The 21,849-nt window shown below is 37.6% G+C and overlaps 1 protein-coding gene across 3 annotated transcripts in view; it reads right to left on the reverse strand.

Annotated features, from left to right (window-relative positions):
• Positions 1-21,849, reverse strand: part of DTHD1 (death domain containing 1) — an 80,394-nt gene that overhangs the window by 19,332 nt on the left and 39,213 nt on the right. For 2 of the 3 annotated variants that reach the window (XM_082728954.1, XM_082728953.1), the window contains one exon: positions 14,287-14,531. In XM_082728954.1, coding sequence (XP_082585080.1) covers positions 14,287-14,531 — 245 coding nt within the window. Of the gene's footprint in view, positions 1-7,825; positions 8,280-14,286; positions 14,532-21,849 lie in introns of those variants that run through there. The other variant, XM_082728955.1, reaches the window with a different exon arrangement.

The following is a 21,849-nucleotide window of genomic DNA, read 5'->3' on the forward strand; positions in this document are numbered from 1 at the left end:
GATAGGTATCTCAGTAAATGGCTGAGGAAGGGATTCCTGAGCTTGAGGACCTCTCAATAGAAATCACAAAGTTAAAAATGAAAGAGAAAAAAAGAGACAAACAGAACATCCAACAACTGTGAAACAACTACAAAAACCATACATGTAATAGAAATTCCTGAAGAAGAAGAAATATATAAAGGGACAGAAGAATTACATGAAATAATAGTGAGAATTTCCACAAATGAATGTCAGAGATGAATCCACAGATCCAAGAAGCTCAGAGAATACCAAGGAGGACAAATGACAGACAGATACAGAACTATTATTATTTCATTCCAAACCCATGACAATAGTTTGAATAACTGTCATCCCTGTTTCATAGATGTAACTTTTCCAAAGTAACACGGTCTTGAATCCTAGGTCTCTCTAAAGCCCTCACTGAAACAATAAATCCTATTGCCTCAGGATAATGATATCAGCTACTATTTCTTGTTACTTACCATAGATAATTACTCTAACCATTTAACCGTTATATAACCTCAGTATAGTCTGCTCTATCTACAACCTTGTGAGTTAGTTGTTGTTATGTCTACTGTATAAATGAGAAAACTGAGGCTTAGAGAGGTAAAATAGTTTGACCAAAAATATTTAAACTATCACTTGTAAGAATACAGATCCATTATTTTTAATATGTAAGTTAAAACTTGCATGTAAAGTGAAGGTTGAAAGAATAAGGTAAGACGTTCATCCAAAATTCTAGTACTTCTTGTGTTATGCTCACCTTTCACATAAAATCAACTTTACTGGTCTTGACTGGGAGCCAGGATTAGGTGAAGGGAAAGAGCTTAGCTCAGCTCCTGATCATACTACTTATTAAACTTGGGATCTTAAAGTATTTGCTTTATACCTCATTTTCCTCATTTACAAAATGGCCATGATACTAGTACCTGCTTCATAGTGCTATTGAAGTGAATATTGAGTTCTTTTTTATAAAAAATTTTAAAAATTCTATTTTATTTATTTATTTATTTATTTATTTAATTTTAAGTAAGCTGGACACCCAACATTGCCTTGAAATCACAATCCTGAGATCAAGAGGCATATCCTCTATCCATTGAGTCATCCAGGTGCCCCAGAAACACTGAGTTCTATCATGTAACTTAAAGCAAGATATTGTGTGTAATAAATGTTCAAAATAATAGTTGTCATTACTTAACATTTTTCTTTTGAAAATATTTTTAACCTACACAAGTACATTTTTAAAAGAAACTGATATTTTAGTCATAAGTAGAAAAACAATTTCAGTTATATAATGACCTGGAAACCTTAAAAATAATAAATATAAGTATGTGTTATATTTATATTTATTTATACATAAATATATATTTATATCTATAAAATAAATACAATTAAAACAACATTTTTTGGGGGACGCCTGGGTGGCTCAGTTGGTTAAGCAGCTGCCTTCGGCTCAGGTCATGATCCCGGCGTCCTGGGATCGAGTCCCATATCAGGCTCCTTGCTCGGCAGGGAGCCTGCTTCTCCCTCTGCCTCTGCCTGCCATTCTGTCTGCCTGTGCTTGCTCTCTCCCCCCTCTCTCTCTGATAAATAAATAAAATCTTAAAAAAAAAATTTTTTTTTGAATAAAAAAAACAAACAAACATTTTTTTTAAGATTTTATTTATTTATTTGACAGACAGAGATAACAAGTAGGCAGAGAGGCAGGCAGAGCGAGAGAGAGAGCAAGAGGGAAGCAGGCTTCCTGCGGAGCAGGGAGCCCGATGCGGGGCTCGATCCCAGGACCCTGAGATCATGACCCGAGCTGAAGGCAGCAGCCCAAACCACTGAGCCACCCAGGCGCCCCCAAACAACCTTATTTAATTCTGTTGCCAGCCAAGATTTCTGAGCCAAAGAATTGTTCTCTGCTTGTTAACAGGGGAGCTTTTGTGTAACAGAGATGTAAAAATTTGCTAACACTAACCCAAGATCTACTCAGAGGGTCAGGGAAAAGATTAGAGAGCGAATAACTCCCTCACATGTGAATCCATTTTATTTAAAGCTGGTGTGTTATCATCCTTAAAAAAGAAGAAGGGTTGGGGGGGAAGCTCTTGCAATTTGGAAAAAAACAGTATTATGGAACATTCCCTTTTATGTGCTGGGAATCATACTTTTTACTATAAACATATATGGAAAGTATTTTTGTTCTTTCAAAACTATAGCAAATACTTTGAGGAAATCTGAATTATAAATCATGAACAAAAAGCAAGGAATGTGAACTTACAACCTAAGGCAGAGAAAGCTGGAGCCTTCCTCATATGAAAGGGAGAGCGATTATCTCTGCTCTGAAATGAGGTGTGATGGACTCTTGTCACCACATGAGTTAAACAGAGGACCTTATCGAGCTGTTCAGAAGTGACTATGCATTTAACATCAAGATGATAGAGAAACTCTGGTTCTGCCTCAGAAGCAGAAAAATGCCAAATAACAAAGGAAATCACCAGTGGAGGTTATGGCAGCTCTACTTAAAAGCTCGGTTTCAACACAAAGTCCAACCAGTCTGGCTCTCTGAAAGGTCTGGAATTGCCAAACACCCTGAAGGGGTAAAGAACATGAGAGGTAATATGACATGGTAATAAAAGTGGCAGATGTAAAGTCAGCAAGGATCTGGCTTGCTCAAGGAACACGGGGACAGGGAACAGCATGAAACAGGAATGACTTTGAAGTCTGGGTCCTAACACAGCCTCTGTCTGGCCCCAGGAGGTGGGACAAGTCCAGGCAAGTCATCTACACTCTCTAACTCTGAGACAGAGTTACCTCCAAAGTATGTTGAGGGTAGATGGAAATAAAGTCCACAAAGAACATGACCTACCCTGAAAATTCAGCCGGCTGTGGCAGAGACACACATAAATACGTGTAGGCATTTTTTAAACCTTGTTTTTGAACATATTAACTACAGACAGCGAAAATTGAGTTAGTAGGTAAATATAAAACAGAGGGCTTGGTAGTAGATGATATTAAGTAATAATTGCTAAGGTGGGGTAGCTCAGTGGGTTAAGCCTCTGCCTTCAGCTCAGGTCTAGATCTCAGGGTCCTGGGATCCAAACCTGTGTAGGGCTCTCTGCTCGTTGGTGGGGAGGGGAAGGCTTGCTTCCCCCCCACTCTCTGCCTGCCTCTCTGCCTACTTGTGATCTCCTTCTCTATCTCTCAAATAAATAAATAAAATCTTTTTTTTAACGTAATAATTGCTAATATCATTGGTGTAGCAATGGTACTATGTTGTTGTTTTTTTTTTTTTTTAAATCCTTACCCTCTTAGAAAACACACAGAATTTTTTTTACAAGTAAAAGGATACTATAGCTTTAAGTGATTTGCTTTAAGAGATTCAAACAAACAAACAAACAAAAAAAAACCCCAGTGGTTTCAGATGAAACAAGAATAGCAGAGGCATCTGGGTGGCTCAGTTGGTTAAGTATCTGCCTTCAGGTCAGGTCATGACCCCAGGGTGCTGGGATGAAGCCCTGCTTAGTGGGGAGCCTGCTTTTCTCTTTCCCTCTGCCCCTCCCCTTTGCTCATGCAGAAGGGCTCTCTCTCTCAAATAAATCCATAAAATCTTTTTTTTTTTTTTAATGGCACAAGGTGCCATGGCACAAGGTCCAAATTCATTATGTATTTTCTGTTTTTCTGTGCCGCTGAAAATCTCCTTCCCACCCCACAAACTTTTAAAATAAATTAAAAGACTCCAGCATCAGTCAATACATATCCTTTTGTTGTTTTCCTTGTGGATATTCTTGTAATTGCACAGTCAGTGTAGAACTTCCTGAAGGCTTAGGCAGAAATGCTTGGCCCACACAATAAAAGGAAGTGCTTCTGCACAGAGAAATCTGAAGACTGGCATAAACCCACAGAGAACTAAGATTCACATAAGGGGGTGCGGTGCGGAGAAGGTTGAGAGCAAGACGAGCTGACCGAGAGTCTAGCTTGGAGATAAATCCAGAAATTAACTTTTTTTTGGCGAAATGAAATTAACTTTTTTTTTTTTGGAAATGAAATCAGACTGCTGTCTATCTTGGAAGAAATCTCAATTCTTATCTTTGTTTGAGCTCAGGTCTTTCTCAGTCTTAAGCTTGGGTTCATTTTCCTGCAGTCAAGTTTATGTTTTTCTTTTTTCAATATAGTTCTTTCAAATGCTTCTTAGAAAATGGCTCTTTTTATTTAGGGTTTTAACTTGATGGTGGCTTTGTCAAGAGGAAAGGAATAAACATCTCTCAGATTTAAGAAGTCAGTCCTGAAGGGAAATAGCTTTAGGACCTTGGTAACCAGATAGACTAATTCAAGAAACCCCAGCTGATCTGAGGAGCTGGAACAGATGGAAGGAAGGGGCTTTCAGGGATGGTTGCAGATAAAACATGAGCGAAGTTCTGGAGAACTCAGGAACTATAGATAGGACATACATGGAGCCAATAAAGAAAAGTTGTCAAATCAGTCTGGAATGGATAAACATAATTTTGAAATGAATCTCTGTGTTCATTTTTTTTTTTAATCTACCAAAGGGTAAAGCAGTACATATACCACAGTTGTAGTGATGCTCAAATGACAAAATATACAGAGAACCTCCAACATGCCTGGCATACAGCAAACATGGGCTAAGTGTTAACCATCGCTGATATACATGACACTTTGCTCCCTCTTCCAAGCAATTCTGGCAAAAGCAGATGCCTTGGATCCAAAAATGCAGCTCTGTGGGAGATACTATTGACTTTAAAAGCAGCTCAACAAATCAAAGGTACATAACACTGTTCAAATTTATAGAAACTACCTCTTCTTATTGTTCTTTATTGCTTAAATTATAATCCCACTATGATTTTGTCCATCGTGAAGACCTGTCTAAGTGCCTGTTTGACTCAGAGCATTGTTTTTTTCTAGTGTATTCTAACTTCTGGATTCCAGAATTAGATTCTTCTAATATCTAACTCCAATATTCTTCTGCAGACTTTTTTTCAAGTTTCCTGATCTTTTTGCTTTCTTTCTTTTTCTTTCTTTCTTTCTTTCTTCCTTCCTTTCTTTCTTTCTTTCTTTCTTTCTTTCTTTCTTTCTTTCTTTCTTTCTTATTTTTTCTTTCTTTTCATTTTTCTTTTTTTTGGGGGGGGGTTATGCATAGGAGTAGCATTTCCAACAGAAAGAGTGATATGAATGTTACTGGGAAAGGCCTGGACAGCCACAAACATCTCCCTTCCAGGTATGGCCACAACTGCAAAATCCCCACATTAGTCATTCCTTTGAAAGCATGACAGGCTTCTGCTAAATGTATTAACTATTAGCTGGGAAAACAAACACGCAAAGCTTTTGTGGGCTAGTAAAACTCTTTCTTCAACTGCTTTATCACTTTCCCCAGCATGCATTCATTTATTCATTAAACAGTTCAGCACAACATTACTGAATGCATACCCGGGAGATGGGATTATGAAATGGTACGAACTATGCCTCCAGCCCTGAGGAACTCAATTATCAGAGGAGACGCTAGGTATCTCAGTGAGGGGTGCCACCATTGGAATCAGACAAACTGGATTCCAACAGTAGCTTTGCCATTTGCCAGCTATTTTCCCTTGAACAAACGGCTCTGTCCCTAGGTTTCTTCAATGGCTTACCCTTTCAGTAAATGAGTTAATATGCATAAATGCTTTATCGAGTTACTCGTAGTGAATAACTTGATAAATATGAGTAATTATCATTATTGTTAGGATTATACAAATAAAAATGATAAGAGGCCATCCTTTCGTATCTATTCAAATTGCTACGGTCACAGACCAGGGCAGTGTCTAATTGCGCCTGGAAAATTTAAAGGCTTCTTCCAAAGAGATGATAACAGAGCTAAGTGTGGAGTCAGTTCTGCCCCAAGGGCAGAAATGGGACCATCCGTGGCCCTGAAGCAAAAGACACCAATCATGGAAATGTAATAGGAAGGGGTTGAAGGATAAGTAGCCCCCGCTTTGTGAAGGGCCTTACGCACCAGGTGAGTGGGTTGGACCTTGATGGACAGATAGGGAGTGCCATTTGATAAGTTTTAGAAGACTGATAAAATCATACATTTGTTTTTAAGAAAATCACCCTGTCAGTTGGGTGGTGTAGAGTCGTAAAGGGGACTGGTGATGAGCCTTCAAGGAGAAACTCACAACCAACCATCTATTGCTTAGGACCGTATTAGGGTGAGTAGAGACGAAATGCCAGTTTGAACACAATTCCAAACTAAAGTCAATGAAACACTATGTTGTATCATAGTGCTATGATCATGTTGTATCATAGCACCGTCGCTCAAACCAGCGTCCTGCGAGTCACACTCAGAAGCACCCCTCCCCAACAGCCTCTCTCTCTCTCTGTCCTGCTACCTCCCAACACTCCACCAAACAAGTTCACTCTATCGCAAAGTCCAGTTGGTCCCAAATCCTAAATCTCTCTCAATTTCACAGAGACATTTGGTTGATATAATAAGACATTCAAAGCTCACCATAATTTCCCCCCAATTTATCTCCAATGTGATTTTTCCAAATATTCCACAGTAGCCACACAGATCTACACATTGTCCTTTCTTGAAACATATTTTATGCTTTGCCACTTCTAAGTTTCAGCTCATGCCATCTGTCTTGTGTGGAATCCACTGCCTCTTTCCCGGTTCCTTTCCAGAACGCAGACATTCTCTACATGGGAAGTGTCCCAGGTCACCTCAGCCACAGGATTCCCTCCCCTCTCTGAAATGTCCTAGCACTTACCATCTTGTCCATTCATTTGCAGTTAATCATCAGTTCCTGTCCTGTGATATTACTAGATTGTTTTATTCAATTATTATTTATCTCTTGCATTGTTTTATAACTCTTAAAGTATTTATACTTTATTTCCTGAACTGGATTGTAATTTCCAAGAGCTAGGGCTTTGACCACTACTGCTATTAACTTTTAGGCCCTACATAATATCTTTTATGTAGTTTAATATTTAATTAATATATTAATTAATTAATATTTAATTAGTATATGTTAATTAACATATTGGCTGACATTTCTACAGAAAAAAAAATTACAGTTGGAGTTCATGAACTAGAAATTGTCCAAATTAATAAACATCATTTTTTACTTACTAAATATTAGGAGAATACATGTAAACATGTCAATTACTTTTTTGTTAAAATTTTCTCAGTGAGGGAAGATTTTATGTGTTTCCTTTGTAGAAGAATTCTTGAAATCCACAGGACAATTTGCAGCACAATTTCTGGTTGAGTTATTCTGCCCGCTGAGCAGAGAAAATCTTCCTTTGTATAAACAGTGAAGGAAAGGGGGGTGAAGAGAAGGGGAGAGAAGGAACGGAGAAGGAGGAGGGGGAAGAGATGGGGAAGGGGGGGGGGAGAAGGAGGAAGGAGGGGTATGAAAAGGAAAAGGAAGGGATAGATAAAGAAGAAGGAGAAGAGCCAGAGAAGGGAAAGGTTCTCTTCTGATTAAATTGGTGGGGCAACCCCCTTCTAAAAAAAGGTTCTGCTTCTGACTAAAGCAGTTTTGATCGTTTTCTCCCTTAAACATCTCATATACAATAAAAAGTAGATTTTTCAGTGACATGGTCAAGGCTGTCTTTGAAGGTCATTCTGATGGCTTAGAGGAAGGTAAGATTGGAGGAATGGAAGGCAGGTCAGGGAAGAGCCAAGGAGAGCAAAGGCTTTGTAAAATTTTCAAAGGTTAAAAAAATAAAAATAAATTTTAAAAAATTGACATGATATCTCTACTTACCAAGATTTTAGTGACTTTCTTCTATAATTGATAAGGAGGGAGCACAAAGCAACATGTATATTATTACAGTTAACTCTATGGCCCTGGAAGTCCAAAGTGGTGAGAAGGTGGTGATTGTGGAGTAAATCGTGTAGCAGCCTCTGCCTGCTTCCTCCCTTTGACAAAGCAAGTTATTTAATGTGGTGAAAGTAAGTGTTGAAGCAGTACCATTATTTACTAGAAATCACATGTCGTTTAAAAAAAGTTAAAAAAAAAAAAAAAGAGGAAGTTCAGGCTAAGCAAAGCGTGGGTCACCAGATGGCTTACGTAAATATGTAGGTTAGGTACAGCTGGGAAAGAGGGGCCCCCCGACAGAATCCCACAGAAAGAGCCACCAGACCCAGAACCCTTCTCTCCTTCAGAGCAAAACTTCTAAGCAGACAGGAAGACTAAAAGGCAGTCACAGCTCAACGTAGCGCAAATAATCAAATGGAAGTCACCTATGTGACGCAACTTCAGAAGCACACATACGCACACACCACTTCCTTCCACCTAAAAAAAAAAAAATCTTTGAGAGTGTTTTGAAACTTGAGAGTACAAATAGAAATGGTGTGAACTGAATTCACTAGAATATTTTGTAAAAGAAGGAAGTTTAACAAACAACTTAGGAAAGACTTAAAGACAAATCATAGTTCTTTTCCATCGTATGTTTTCACCAATATTGGTTATGTGACCATTTTCAGAAAATCATATTGAAATGTGAATTATCATGAGGACCCTCTTTATCATTCAAACTGTTTCCCCTCTCTCTGCCCCTCCCAGGAGCATCAACCAGGGAATCCTTGATTAAAATTCATGCCCATGGCTCCCTGGGTACTTACTGTTTCCCTCACCACAGGGCTCTCTTGGCCTCATGGGTAGAAGAGGTTCCTGTCAGTCACAGTGAAGCCTGTGCTGGCTATCACATCCATAAGCACACACTGCAAATCCTGTCAACCCTCCAAAGCTAATTTATTTTCCTTCTGGACTCTTCTCACTTTGCTCTTCACACTTGGGGTATTTAAGATAAAAGCTCTACTTATGAATTCATTCCTGTAACAAACAGTATTTGAGCACCTAACCGATGGCAGGTGCTCTTCCAGGCCTTGGAATTCAGCAATGAACAACACATAAAGGTCCTTGCCTTCAAGAAGCTCGTGTTCCCATTGTGAAGTAGTAGTGCTCTTCTGATAAACATAGTAAACAAAGAAATAAATGCTTTAGAGGAAAGGAAAGAAAAAAAGCAGAGTTGTTGAAGGAGGATCAGGAGTGTCAGGTTGTATGGGAAGGAGTAGACTGAAGTAAGAACTAGAATCAGAGTAGGCCTCTGAGAGAAGGGGAAATTTCATCAAAGAATTGAAGGAGGTAAGGGTGTTGGCCTGGCTGGTATCTGCTGGATGTGAGAACATTCCAGGCCAGGGGAACCGCTAACATAAGGACCTGAAGCAGAAGCAGCTGTGGCAAGTTCAAAGACAGTAAGAGGGTCATTGTGGCGAGCGTTGAACAAGGAAAGAGTATAGGAGAGAAGGTCCTAGAGTCAAGAAGGGCCAAGTTCATACACAGTCTTTTACTGTGAGTGAAACTAGGAGCCATTGCAGGGTTTGGAGCTGAGAGAGGAAATGTTCTGTTTGATGATTTAGAGGCTCATTCTGCTCTCTGAGGTGACAGTAGTCTGTGGAGAGGTAAGAGGAAAATGAGATGATACATAAGAGAACACCACTGTGTGTCTGGTCCATGGGAGAAAAAAAGTGTTTGTTGAATAGATTGATATATGAACGAATGGAATATGGAAGCTGAGGAATGAGACACATTATTCCTCACAAACATGAGGTAATGCATGATATGTTTTCACATCTTTGGAAACCAGACAGTACATTAAGGTCCAACATTAGAATTATGTGCATGTGAATGTGCATGCTTCCATCTATATATGTATGTATAAATATTTACTGCGCATCTTCTGTGTGAAAAGCACATCCGACAAATGCCTTCACCTAATTTACATGTGTGCATACTGTAGTGTCCATTAATGCTAACCTCCATATAACAGGGCTACTTTCATTTCCTGAAAAATAGTATCTTCTAATACTGTCAAGCTGAGGTCAATTTTTTTTTTTTTTTATAATTCTGAACTTTATAGAAGGAATCTGTTCTTACAAACTAAAGGTCATGGTTTCAATTCCCACTTAGGTATATTAGGTTGAAAAGAGGGAAATTTTTCTATAGCCACAGATTTTCTTCCTCAACCCATAGAACTTCTAGTAAATAGGCATGAAAAACAGCCAAGAGACTAAATCTGGAAAGTCCTATACAAACCTATCTAGAAGAAAAAGAAAGGACAGTGGCTATGAACAGTGGATTGATACATGAAGGTCAGCGGACACATAAAATATACTATGTTTAAACATGCCAATATAGTTTCAAGATTATCAGTGTCAGGACTGAACAAATCTTAAGGTTTGAAGAAATTGTCTCATTCATCTGATTGTCCATAAATAATTATCGAGCATGTACTATATGCCTGGCACTGGAAATGCAAATTGAACAGGATAATATCTGTGCCTCGGTTATAACCACATGCATTTCCAACCAGAGTAACATCACCCTCCCGGAGAGAAAATACACTCTAGGGCAAGTTGAAAAGACTTCACACTTTCAATTTATAAATTGCCTATTATATATCTGTGATATTAAAATTTAATGGGGGAGGGTTGATTAGAGGGAGAAGTGTCTAAAAAAGACTCATTAGGAGGGCAAAAACAAAAGATTGAGAAATATTTGTCTAATGGGAAATAAGTGATTATGATAAAATCCAATAACTGCAGTGATAGGGAACATGTAGGGTGTTGGGGAAGACACACCAAGCACACCAAAAGGGGAAGTCAAAGAAGGCTTCCTGGGATAAGTCACACCTCAGCAGAGTTATAAGGGGTGACTGGTAGAATATGTTCAGGCATGCAGGTGCTGAATGGTTTGCTAGAATCAAGACAGAGGAAGGGCTTATGCAAAAGACCTGGACAGTCACTCACATATACTTTCGCTGAGCAAAATCCACATAAAACCTTAGGCCATCTAGCTTGGCTACTTTGGCTCACTGATTCATGAAGTCAGATAGGCCACAGAGAAAACACTAAAAACTGAAAGTTGAATTTGTGTTGCATTCTGGACCTCAATTCTGTCCTTTCTTCCATTAGAGGCTCTTTTCCATCATTTGCCATCATCACAGTGAGGCCCTCACTCCTTCCTGCTGGAGAATTCCAACAGCTCCCTGACCTGTCAACCCAGTGTCACTATAGCAGCAGAACAACAGAGTAAGCTGACGAAGTCATGTGCTAGACTGAGCCACCCAGAGAATGTCCCCCATGTTGCCTTCCTCCGTTCTTGAAGCTTCACACAGATGCACAGCAACCCCCCTACCCCAGCTAATTGTTCGTAAATGAGACTGTAAACCACTGGTTCAAGAGAATTTGAGTATCCCATGAAGTCCATAGTTCTTAAATTTTTAGAATCTAAGGAACGCTATAGACCTCTCCCTCATTCATTCAGTTGCAAATATTTAAAGTACCTACTATGTGCCTGGCGCTGTTCTAATCACTGACAGTGCAGCCAGAATAAGGAAACAAGGTCCTTCACTCATGGAGCTTGCTTTCTCAAGGGGCAAAGTCAAGTGGAAAATATGTGAACAAATAAATAAATCTAATAGTTTCAATTAATTGTCAGAGTTATGAAGTAAATTTTAAAAGGCTCAAGTGTTAAGAAGTGACTGTAGATAAGGAGATGAGGGGAATAATGGTAGGGGGTGATATGTCAACTGAAACCCAAAGGAAGAAGAACCAGCTATATCCGAGCCCCAAGCATAGTGAGTAGCAAGTGCAAAGGCCCTGAGAGGGAGATGAAAATGCACAGAGGGAAAACTGATAGTGGATATACACTTACACAGCTATACTGTTTTTAAACATTTTTTTTAAGTATAAGTGATTTAATAGATTCTGCTACCCTACCTATGCCTTCCAGAAGCCCCAGAATCTCCTCCAAATCAGGAAGTAAGGAATGAATGTCTCTAGAACCCAGCACCTTGGCTGTAATGGCTGCTTTCAGTTTGACCAGAATCCAGGTCATATCATGCATTATATAATTTTCCTATCACCTTTATGCTAAAGCATAATACTCATGAAATTATTCAGCAACTTCAGGGGTGAACATGGAAGTCCTAAATATACATCTTATGCCCTTAAATTTATCCAAATCCTGATTTTATCTGCTAAAGAGACAAGAGCAGAGAGCAGTTGCTCATGTGGGAAGCTGATTTTCTAGGTTTGAATCCTAATCAGACACTTACTTAGCTATGGGACCAGGAGCAAGTTGATGAAAATTTCTATGCCTCAGTTTCCTGTAAAATGAGAACAGTGATGTCTCATGTGCAGATTTAATAATATGGGATATGTAAAGCACTTGAGAGACATTAGAAGTTATTATAGTGGTTACTCTATGAATTATGAATCCCTGTTAAGTTATGCCTACCACCTCCTGTCTAACTAATTCTATTTCACCATAACATATTTTTTTCTTTATTTCCATTGGTCAAATTTCTACCAACTTACAAACTCAGATAAAATGCTATGCCCACCATGAAATTTCTACCAGCATCAGCTTCTAGAAAAGCTTTTTTCCTCCTCTGAACAACTATGAGTACAGTTTATCCCACTAGCCTAATCATTTATTGTCTTAGAAGGTGATTTTGTATATAGTTGACCTTTGAAGAACACAAGTTTGAAATGCATGGGTCAACCTATACACTGATTTTTTAAAAATAAATACAGCATATTTACAGTAAATGTATTTTCCTTATGATTTTCTTAATAATATTCTTTTCTCCTTTATTATAAGAATGCAATATATTAAACATGTAGCATACAGTATGGGTCAATAGACAGTTTATGTTATCAGTAAGAGTTCCAGTCAACATATAGCTATTAAGGGTTAAGTTTTGGGGGAGTCCAAAGTTATACTCAGATTTTTTACTATGCAGGGCGTGGTACCCCTAACCCCTGAGTTGTTCAAGGATCCACTGTACATGTTTCCCATACTGTTGTAGATTGCAAATCATTTAGAAACACACTGCCCCATAGAAATATAGTTTGAGACAAATAAGTAATTTGAAATGCTCAAGTTAGCCACAGAAAAAATTTTTTTAAACAAAAAAATTTTTTTAAAAAAAATTTTTTTAAAATGTTATTGGGGCTAAGTGATAATGTATTTTATTATATTATTTATATTATATTTTGATGATATGTTTTATTTAACCCCATAAACAAAATAACATAATTTATCGTAAAATAAATATAAACAAATGATTAATGACTTACTTTGTGTGTTTTGTACTGTATCTTTGAAATCTAGTGTGTATCTTTGAAATCTAGTGTGTGTTTTACACTTATAGCACCTCTCAATTTGGACTAGCCATATTTCAAGTATCCCACAGACACATACGGATAGTGGCTGTCATTTGGGACAACACTGTTTTAGGGCATGTATTATCCTCTCTATCTATGTATTTTTCACAATGCCCAGAATAGCACATATCCTATTTCAGAAGTTCAAAAAAAATTTGTCAATTTATTAATTACTTTAATAATTAACTTAAAATCAGTATAGAAATCTAACAGTAGGGGAAATATATTTCTGTTATTCATAACACAAAAAACCAAAAACATGGAAAAATAATTTTAGCATCTTTATAGAATAAGTTTGCTCATGGGAGTGATAAAATGAATTTTCAGTTATGATTCTCATTAAGAAAATACTTCAGAAATACTAAGTCCTAGATCATTGAAGAAAATAATATGCACAGCAATAAAACTATTTGACCTATTTGGAGAAACAACTCAATCTTACCTTCCTGATAAGAATAGGAATAGGTAAGAGTGCAGGATTTGATAAATATTGATGAAAATGTTTTGAAGTTGTTTTCCTGCTCACTGCATGCCTTTTCCTAAATATGTTGTGTTCTGAAATATATTCAGTGTTTTCATAAATGACTTTCCAGTTATCCCAATGCAGTTACAGAAAATGAATGCCATTATGTCCGTAATCATCATCAAGACCAGATCTATTTGAATTGTTCCTGGTAGAAAGTGAAAATCCCAATAGGTTTTCCACCACTTTAAAATTGTAGCTACTCAGGCACCTAGGTGGCTCAGTGGGTTAAGCCTTTGTTTTCAGCTCAGGTCATGATCTCAGGGTCCTGAGATCGAGCCCCATGTCAGGCTCTATGCTCAGTGTGGAGCCTGCTTCCCCCCCTCTCTCTCTGCCTGCCTCTCTGCCTACTTGTGATCTCTGTCTCTCTGTCAAATAAATAAATAAAATCTTTTTTAAAAAAATTGTACCCACTCCTTCCTTATCAACTTTAGACCTGTTTTTCTTTTTAACCTGAAGTATCCATATGCATGAAGTATAGATTATGGTAGAGAATCAAGAAGAATTAACAAAATATGTTAATTAGGGAAGTAAAATATCTTACCTTTGGCAATTTCAATGGTAATTTGCAAATTGGCAAATGATGATGGTTTTCATCAAGTATAAGAGATTGATCCAAGTTGTGGACTACTTTTTCTTTAGGTATTTTATAAATTACAATGGTGCCTTTATAATGAGGGCAGCTATAGTTTCCAAATTCATCCACCTCTTTGATCTGGAGTTCCAGCCTGGGTTTTCTTTGTAAATGAAATATAAGCTTGAAATCTTTTTCATAATCCTTCCCATTGCCTAAAAAGAAGTAAAATACATTTGTTATTATTAAAATATAACACTTCTTCTTATTTACTTTTTAAATCTAAATAATTATTTTACTTTTTATAACTTAAGTGATTTTTGGTATCATCACTTTTTGCCAAAATTTAAGCAGCAATGGTCTGAGACTGCAGACGACTAAAAGCGTTTCTTATCTATAATTGGGTCAGGTGCTCTCTAGCTGTTTCTAGATCTAAAAATCTTTGATTTTCTTTTTCCCTTCCATTTTGCTCTAACAAAAAAACTATTGGAAATATTCAGTTCTTTCTGTATTTAGAAAATTATTTTTACCTTTCAATAATTGTCTTTTTTCTCTCCCCTAACTTCATAGCATATGGAACACTAACGTGACCTCACCATAGGCATTCTAGATGTATGGTATCCACCAGCAGCATGTGGCTTTAAAATTAAAGGTGAAAATAATTAAAATTAAATAAAATGGAAAATCAATTTCTTGATCACTCCAGCCCCATTTCAAATATTCAATAGCAACCTATGTTTAGTAGCTACCTTATTTGGCAGTGCAGGTGCAAAACATTTCTACCATCACAGAAATAGAGATATTTTAGAAAAATTTTAAAAATGCAAGAGTTACTAGACTTATGTTACTGACATTTGTATTGAAACCTAATCAATTCCACCAAATAAGAGTATATCTTCTCAACTGTTCATTGTAAATACTAGAGCTTTGGTGGAGATAACTTTTGTCTCATGGAGGTTTTACCAGGACAATTTTATGTTGTCACTGAAAAAGCAAGACAGAGACTGCCATTTTCCTTAAGGCATGTCTACATTACCCTTCTCAAAATGTAAATGTAAGCTAGATTGTAACAGTGAGATAGTATGTTTCAAATTTAGAGAGCTAAATCCAAGTCCAGCCCAACTATTTATCCACACTGCAATACTTATCCAGTCATTTCACATCTCTGAACTTCTTGGAGGCTTAACTTCCTTATCTTTAAAGCAAGAGAAATAAAACTTACTTCCTAGGATTGCTCTGGGAATGAAAAGAAATAATATGGATAAAGTGATCAGCACTTAATTTTTTTTTAATATCAACATGAAGCCTTTATATAGAAGTTGAAATTTCCTCCTATTCCTAGAAGACTAAATGTTGACTACTGGGAGCTCTCTCTCATGGAAACCCTTCCCAATAAAAGAAGAGTTCAGTGAGAGATGTAGATGACACCAATATTTTTCTCCCCATTGGACTACCAGAGGCCATTTTGGTGAATCTCTAAAGCACAGTTAAATCCAGAATTTGAAGAACTCCAGGTTATGAAAGGTGTTGGAGAAAGTCTCTTCACAAAAGTTTATATTTTAGGGGCAACTTGGCTACTCGAATAATGACTCCTAGGACATCCTAGAAAAGGAATAACAAGCCAGGGCTTGCCTTCTTAAAGAGTTTCATTCCAGTAAAAAAAGAAAAAAAAATTTTGGAGTCACTAAAAATATCACTAGTAAATTAAGTAAATTAGAATTTATAGATCACTGGAGTACAACACTTGACAAAGTTCTACTCCATACTACCAGAGCTGCTACCTTTGTCCCTACAGAACTTAATAAATCTCTCCTTCTATCTTTTGAAAGATACTCCCTGCCAGGTATTAAATTACTCGTGAGGAATAATTTAGTTGCAGGATATAAAAGATTAAGGGTGAAGCATAGCTACATTGGTTCAATTTAGATCTTAAATTTGTCAGCCTTTCATTGTCAGTTAATTTTTTAAAATAAGGATCTGTAATGTAAATCTCTGCCATGATTATATATGAAATAAAGGTTAAACTATTAAGGATTTACTAGGAGTAAATAGCATGATTTTAAAGTTATAAATAGAAAGCATAGATTTTTTTTTTAAGTTGGAATTTCATTGCTGCCAAGATATGGCACTACATTTTGAATGCTCCTTGGGAAAAAATGTTTAAAAATATTTTTAAAAGGACAAGCAACACAAAGAAAATTCACTATTCTATTTTTTCTCCCACATTGTCATATTTAGAGAAGTAAAAGCAAATTTCATTTATTGCATTCCAAAATTATGAAATCAACCATCAGTTGACTTTTTGAAAACCGCTTTCTCCTCAACATATTATGTAATATAGTTCCTAGAAGACATTGGAATAGTAGCTGTTCAATAAATATTTTTCATATGAAGAAATAAGGAATTTACTTATATTTTCTGTTACTAGATAAATCTTATAGCAATATATTTTCTTCTCAGTGAGGGGAATTGGGATATTTTTCAAAGATTATGTAGAAAGTACAAGTGTAGAAATATATGCTTTTGCTTAGAGAAGTCAGATGAGTAAGTTAAAGGCTAGCAAAATGAAGAACCAGAAGAATTTTGTAAGAACCACTGGCTCAGGGGTTTTCTGTGTTCTAACACAATTCTACCACCTCGATCCGTATGCCACCATCATCCCTTGCTTGGTTTATTACAATGGCTCATTAACCATTAACCATCTCCCCAATTCTTCTTTTGCCTCTGAGATTACAACTGTGTTGGGAATCTATTCTACAATCCAACTCAGATCATGTGACTCCTCTGTTAACAAGATGGCTCCCCATTTCACTTGGAATAAAAGGCAAACTCCTTGATATGGCCTTCATGCTCAGTACTCACCTCCTATCCCGGACTGTCCTCTCACTTCCTCTCATCCACCCATTTCAGCCTCCTTGCTGCTCCCCAAACAGATCAGGCACACCTCTGCCTCTGTTTAGTAGCACTCGGAATCCCTCAGCCTGGGACAAACTCCCCTGAGATAGGATTACAGCTCCTTTCTTGCCTTCTTTAAGTCTCTGCTTGAATGCCACTTTCCCAAAAAGGTCATCCATCATGAGTAGATTTAAAATTGCAACTCTGGCACTCCCTCTAAGACTGTTGATATCTTTTCCTTGTTTTATTCATCTAGAAGGCACCTCTCCCGCATCATACTGTACATTTCATTTACTTATTTGCTTCTTTGTCTCTCTCCAGTAGAATAAAATACACACAAGGGCAGGAAATTTTTGTTGAATGAATAAAAGGGTGCTCATTCTAACATCCTACACATGTTTCTCGGAAGGGCACCTCCCCGGGCCAAAGAGCATTCAGGACAACTTTGACGCACACTGACCTCTTTAGAAATTACTAGATGTGATGAAAAGTGTAATTATATCAAATTTTATCTGCCCATTTCCTGGCACTTTCTGGATTCTGTGAGCATTGAGGGTTTAGATGACATGCAATAGGAGGTCTAAGTGCTAAATTAACAGCTGTAACCTGGAGAATGAAAACATTTATTCAGAAGGAAGACAAAGACCAATATAAAAAGAACCCAGGGGAGCATTTATCTTATTTTCTCTTAGAAGGAGAAATAAAGTACATGGCCCATGATTCCTCATTAAAAGGAATCATCTTTATTCTATGTAAATAAATATAAAATTTTTGACATTTCTCAAAGGACAGTCACCTAAACTTTTAAATTAAAATTAAATAAGAATATTTAATTTTAAAAATATTTAAAAGTTTAAATATTTAATTTCAAAATTAAATATTTTTAAAATTTAAATTTTAAATACTTTGAATTACATAATTCTATAATGTTAAATTCTTTCCTAAGTTTTTATCTTCCATTCTTCCAACAAAAACTCCTTCTAAATGCTAGGCATTATACTAGGTACTAGGTATGGAATGGTGCCCACCAACAGGACAGGACCAGCTCTCAAGGGACTGTAGTCAGAGAAAAGGACATTGATCCAACAACTAAATGAATAAATGAAGATGGTATCTATGGCCAGGTACACAAAAGAGAAGTACATAAAGATATGAAAAAGCAAGATAAGAACTGGGGTGCCTGGGTGGCTCAGTGGGTTAAGCCTCTGCCTTAGGCTCAGGTCATGATCTTAGGATCCTGGGATCAAGTTCCGCATCAGGTTCTCTGTTTGGTGGGGAGCCTGGTTCCTCCTCTCTCTCTCTGCCTGCCTCTCTGCCTACTTGTGATCTCTTTCTGTCAAATAAATAAATAAAATCTTAAAAAAAAAAAAAAAAGAAAGTAAGATAAGAACTGACATATCAGAAAAGGTGGGAACACTCTTCTAAATATGACCATCAAGGTGAGGTATAAAAGTGGAGGAGGAAGTAACTGGAGGTGGGTGGAGTGGGTGGGTATAGAGAAGAACCCTCTAAGCAGACATTAGCTGATTGTATGTCTTTGAGATTCACAGAAACAATCACAGGCTTTAATGAAAGGATGAGGTATCAGAGCTTTCCTGGGAATCTTGCTCCTCTTACAGGGAGAGGAACCCAGTGAGGCCACAGATCTGAGCAGAGGTCTCTAGGAAAGGCAAAAGAGAAACAACCCAGCATCCTGCCCTAGTCATTTCCCTTGAGTGAAATAAGTTCTTCTCCATTCCTTACATGGAGGAATTGCTCAGGCACTGGCTTTCCTCAGGCACTCTTATTTTAGCTTATGTTCTCCCTCCCCATTACGGACAATGATACACTCAGTACCATGGCTCATGAGAAGCATCCTAACTCACTCCTGTTTAGGGCACTAGATAAACACAGCTGCTCTTCCAAGTATTACAGGAAAATCACTGGCATCATTACTTTGGGTGGGACACTTCCAGTTTTTGACTCTCTCTTCTTAGAGAGATTGTCCCAGGGTAGACACTGTGGTTTCTGTTTCGGAAGCCAAGTAGAAAAGGATCTCTTCTATGTTCCTTCCTCCTCCTCCTCACCCTTCCCTTTCCCTTTTTCTGATACCCTGTCACTCACTCACTAGCTCCTGCCAGCTGACTCAGATGGCTGGGACAGTGAATGCGGAAGTGGAAAAGACAGTTTGCGCTGGGACACTTCGGGTCTTATTTCTGAGATGCCAGAAAAAAGGCAGCCTCGGCTTCAAGCTGCATCATTTTTGTGACAACAAAGAGCCAATGGAGCTTGGCTTCAATTTCCAGAATTACAGAGAAAATAAGCATCATTAAAAATCAATGAGATCTTGTATCAATTTATAAGGGAACAGAAACTATTACTTCGAGTCTATCACAAGATTCCTGGGCCAGAAATCCCCATAAAACCCATGCCTGACTTCTCCCTTACTCCTCACTTTTGCCAACAGACCTATTAGATTCTATTCCACATCAAGGAGAGAAGTTACAGAGGGGAAGTGGTTGAATTAGTAAAAAGAAATTGCTGGGATGGCAACTTCTCCAAAAAACTTTTTATCTCTTCTCTCATATAGCTGTTTTCTCTTTGTGTTCTCCTTTTTCTTCCTTTTCTCATTCTCTTCATCTTTTTTTCCCTTTTTATTTTATTTTATTTATTTTTATTCTATTTTATTTTACTATTTTATTTTATTTTATTTCTTTTCAGTGTTCCAGCATCCATTGTTTATGCACCACACCCAGTGCTCCCCATGCAATCCGTGCCCTCCTTAATACTCACCACCAGGCTCACCCATCCTCTCACCCTCTCCCCTCCAAAACACTCAGTTTGTTTCTCAGAGTCCACAGTCTCTCACGGTTTATCTCCCCCTCCGATTTCCCTCATCTCACTTCTCTCCATCTCCCCATGTCCTCCGTGTTATTCCTTATGCTCCGTAAGAGAGTGAAACCATATGATACTTGATTCTTTCTCTTGACTTATTTCACTCAGAATAATCTCTTCCAGTTCCGTCTATGTTGATATAAAAGTTGGGTATTCATCCTTTCTGATGGAGGCATAATACTCCATAGTATATATGAACCATATTTTCTTCATCCATTCATCCGTTGAAGGGCATCTTAGTTCTTTCCCACAGTTTGGCAACTGTGGCCATTGCTACTGAACATTGGGGTACAGGTGTCCCTACTTTTCACTACATCTGTATCTTTGGGGTAAATACCCAGTAGTGCAATCTCAGGGTCAGAGTGTAGCTCTATTTTTAATTTCTTAAGGAATCTGCACACTGTTTTCCAAAGTGGCTGCACCAACCTGCATTTCCACCAACAGTGTAAGAGGGTTCCCCCTTCTCCACATCCCCTCCAACACTTGTTTTTTACTCTCTTGTTAATTTTGACCATTCTAACTGGTGTAAGGTGGTATCTCAATGTGGTTTTGATATGAATATCCCTGATGGCTAATGATAAAGAACATCTTTTCATGTGCCTATTAGCCATTTGTATGTCTTCTTTGGAGAAGTGTCTGTTCATGTCTTCTGCCCATTTTTTGACATGATTATGTGTTTTGTGTGTGTTGAGCTTGAGGAGTTCTTTATAGAACTCCAAGGGTTGGATATAGAATCCAATGGTTGGATATCAGCCCTTGGTCTATAGTGTCCTTTGCAAATATCTTCTCCCTTTCTGTGGGTTGCCTTTTTGTTTTGTTGACTGTTTTCTTTGCTGTGCAGAAGCTTTTGATCTTGATGAAGTCCCAAAAGTTCAATTTCACTTTTGTTTCCATTGCCTTTGGAGACATGTCTTGAAAGAAGTTGCTGTGGCTGATGTCAAAGAGGTTATTGCCTATGCTATCCTGTAGGATTTTGATAGATTCCTGCATCATGTTGAGGTCTTTTATCCATTTCAAGTTTATCTTTGTGTATGGTGTTAAGAGAATGGTTGAGTCTCATTCTTCTACATATAGCTGTCCAATTTTCCCAGCACCATTTATTGAAGAGACTGTCCTTTTTACAATGTATATTTTTTTCCTGCTTTGTTGAAGATTATTTGACCATAGAGTGGAGGGTTCATATCTGGTCTCTCTACTCTGTTCCACTGGTCTATGTTTTTACCTCTTTTTCTTATCTATTCCCTCACTTCTCCCCCATTATCCTGCAACCTCTCATATTCATTTGTGCTGTTTGTTTTTCTTAGTATTGTCATATATTCACTCATTCATTGCATAACTATTGAAAGCTCTTGATGTACCACACTCTCAATGTGCCAGGTTCAGGGGTACATGGGAAGACATAGTCATCAGCCTCATGAAATTTACATTCCAGTGAAGAACACAAGTATATGAATGAAAAATAAGTGAATAAATAAAATCATTTCAAGTTGTGGTAAGATTTATAATGGAAGCAAAAAAGCACCAGATAAATATGAGGGTGAGAGGTAAGCAGAGTGTCTTCTAGATCAGAGAGGTTCTTAGCCACTTTTGTGCCATGGACCCTTTTGGAACTTGGTGAAACCTATTGGCTTCTCAGAGTAGTCTTTTAAATGTATAAAATGAAGTAAGTGGAAGTATACATAAGATAATTATACTGGAATATAGTTCTATGCACACATCTCTTGGGAATCCACTGATCCAAGATTAGATTCTTCGTAGTACATC

This window comes from Mustela nivalis (genome assembly GCF_964662115.1).
Source record: "Mustela nivalis genome assembly, chromosome: 4".
Classification (NCBI taxonomy): domain Eukaryota; kingdom Metazoa; phylum Chordata; class Mammalia; order Carnivora; family Mustelidae; genus Mustela; species Mustela nivalis.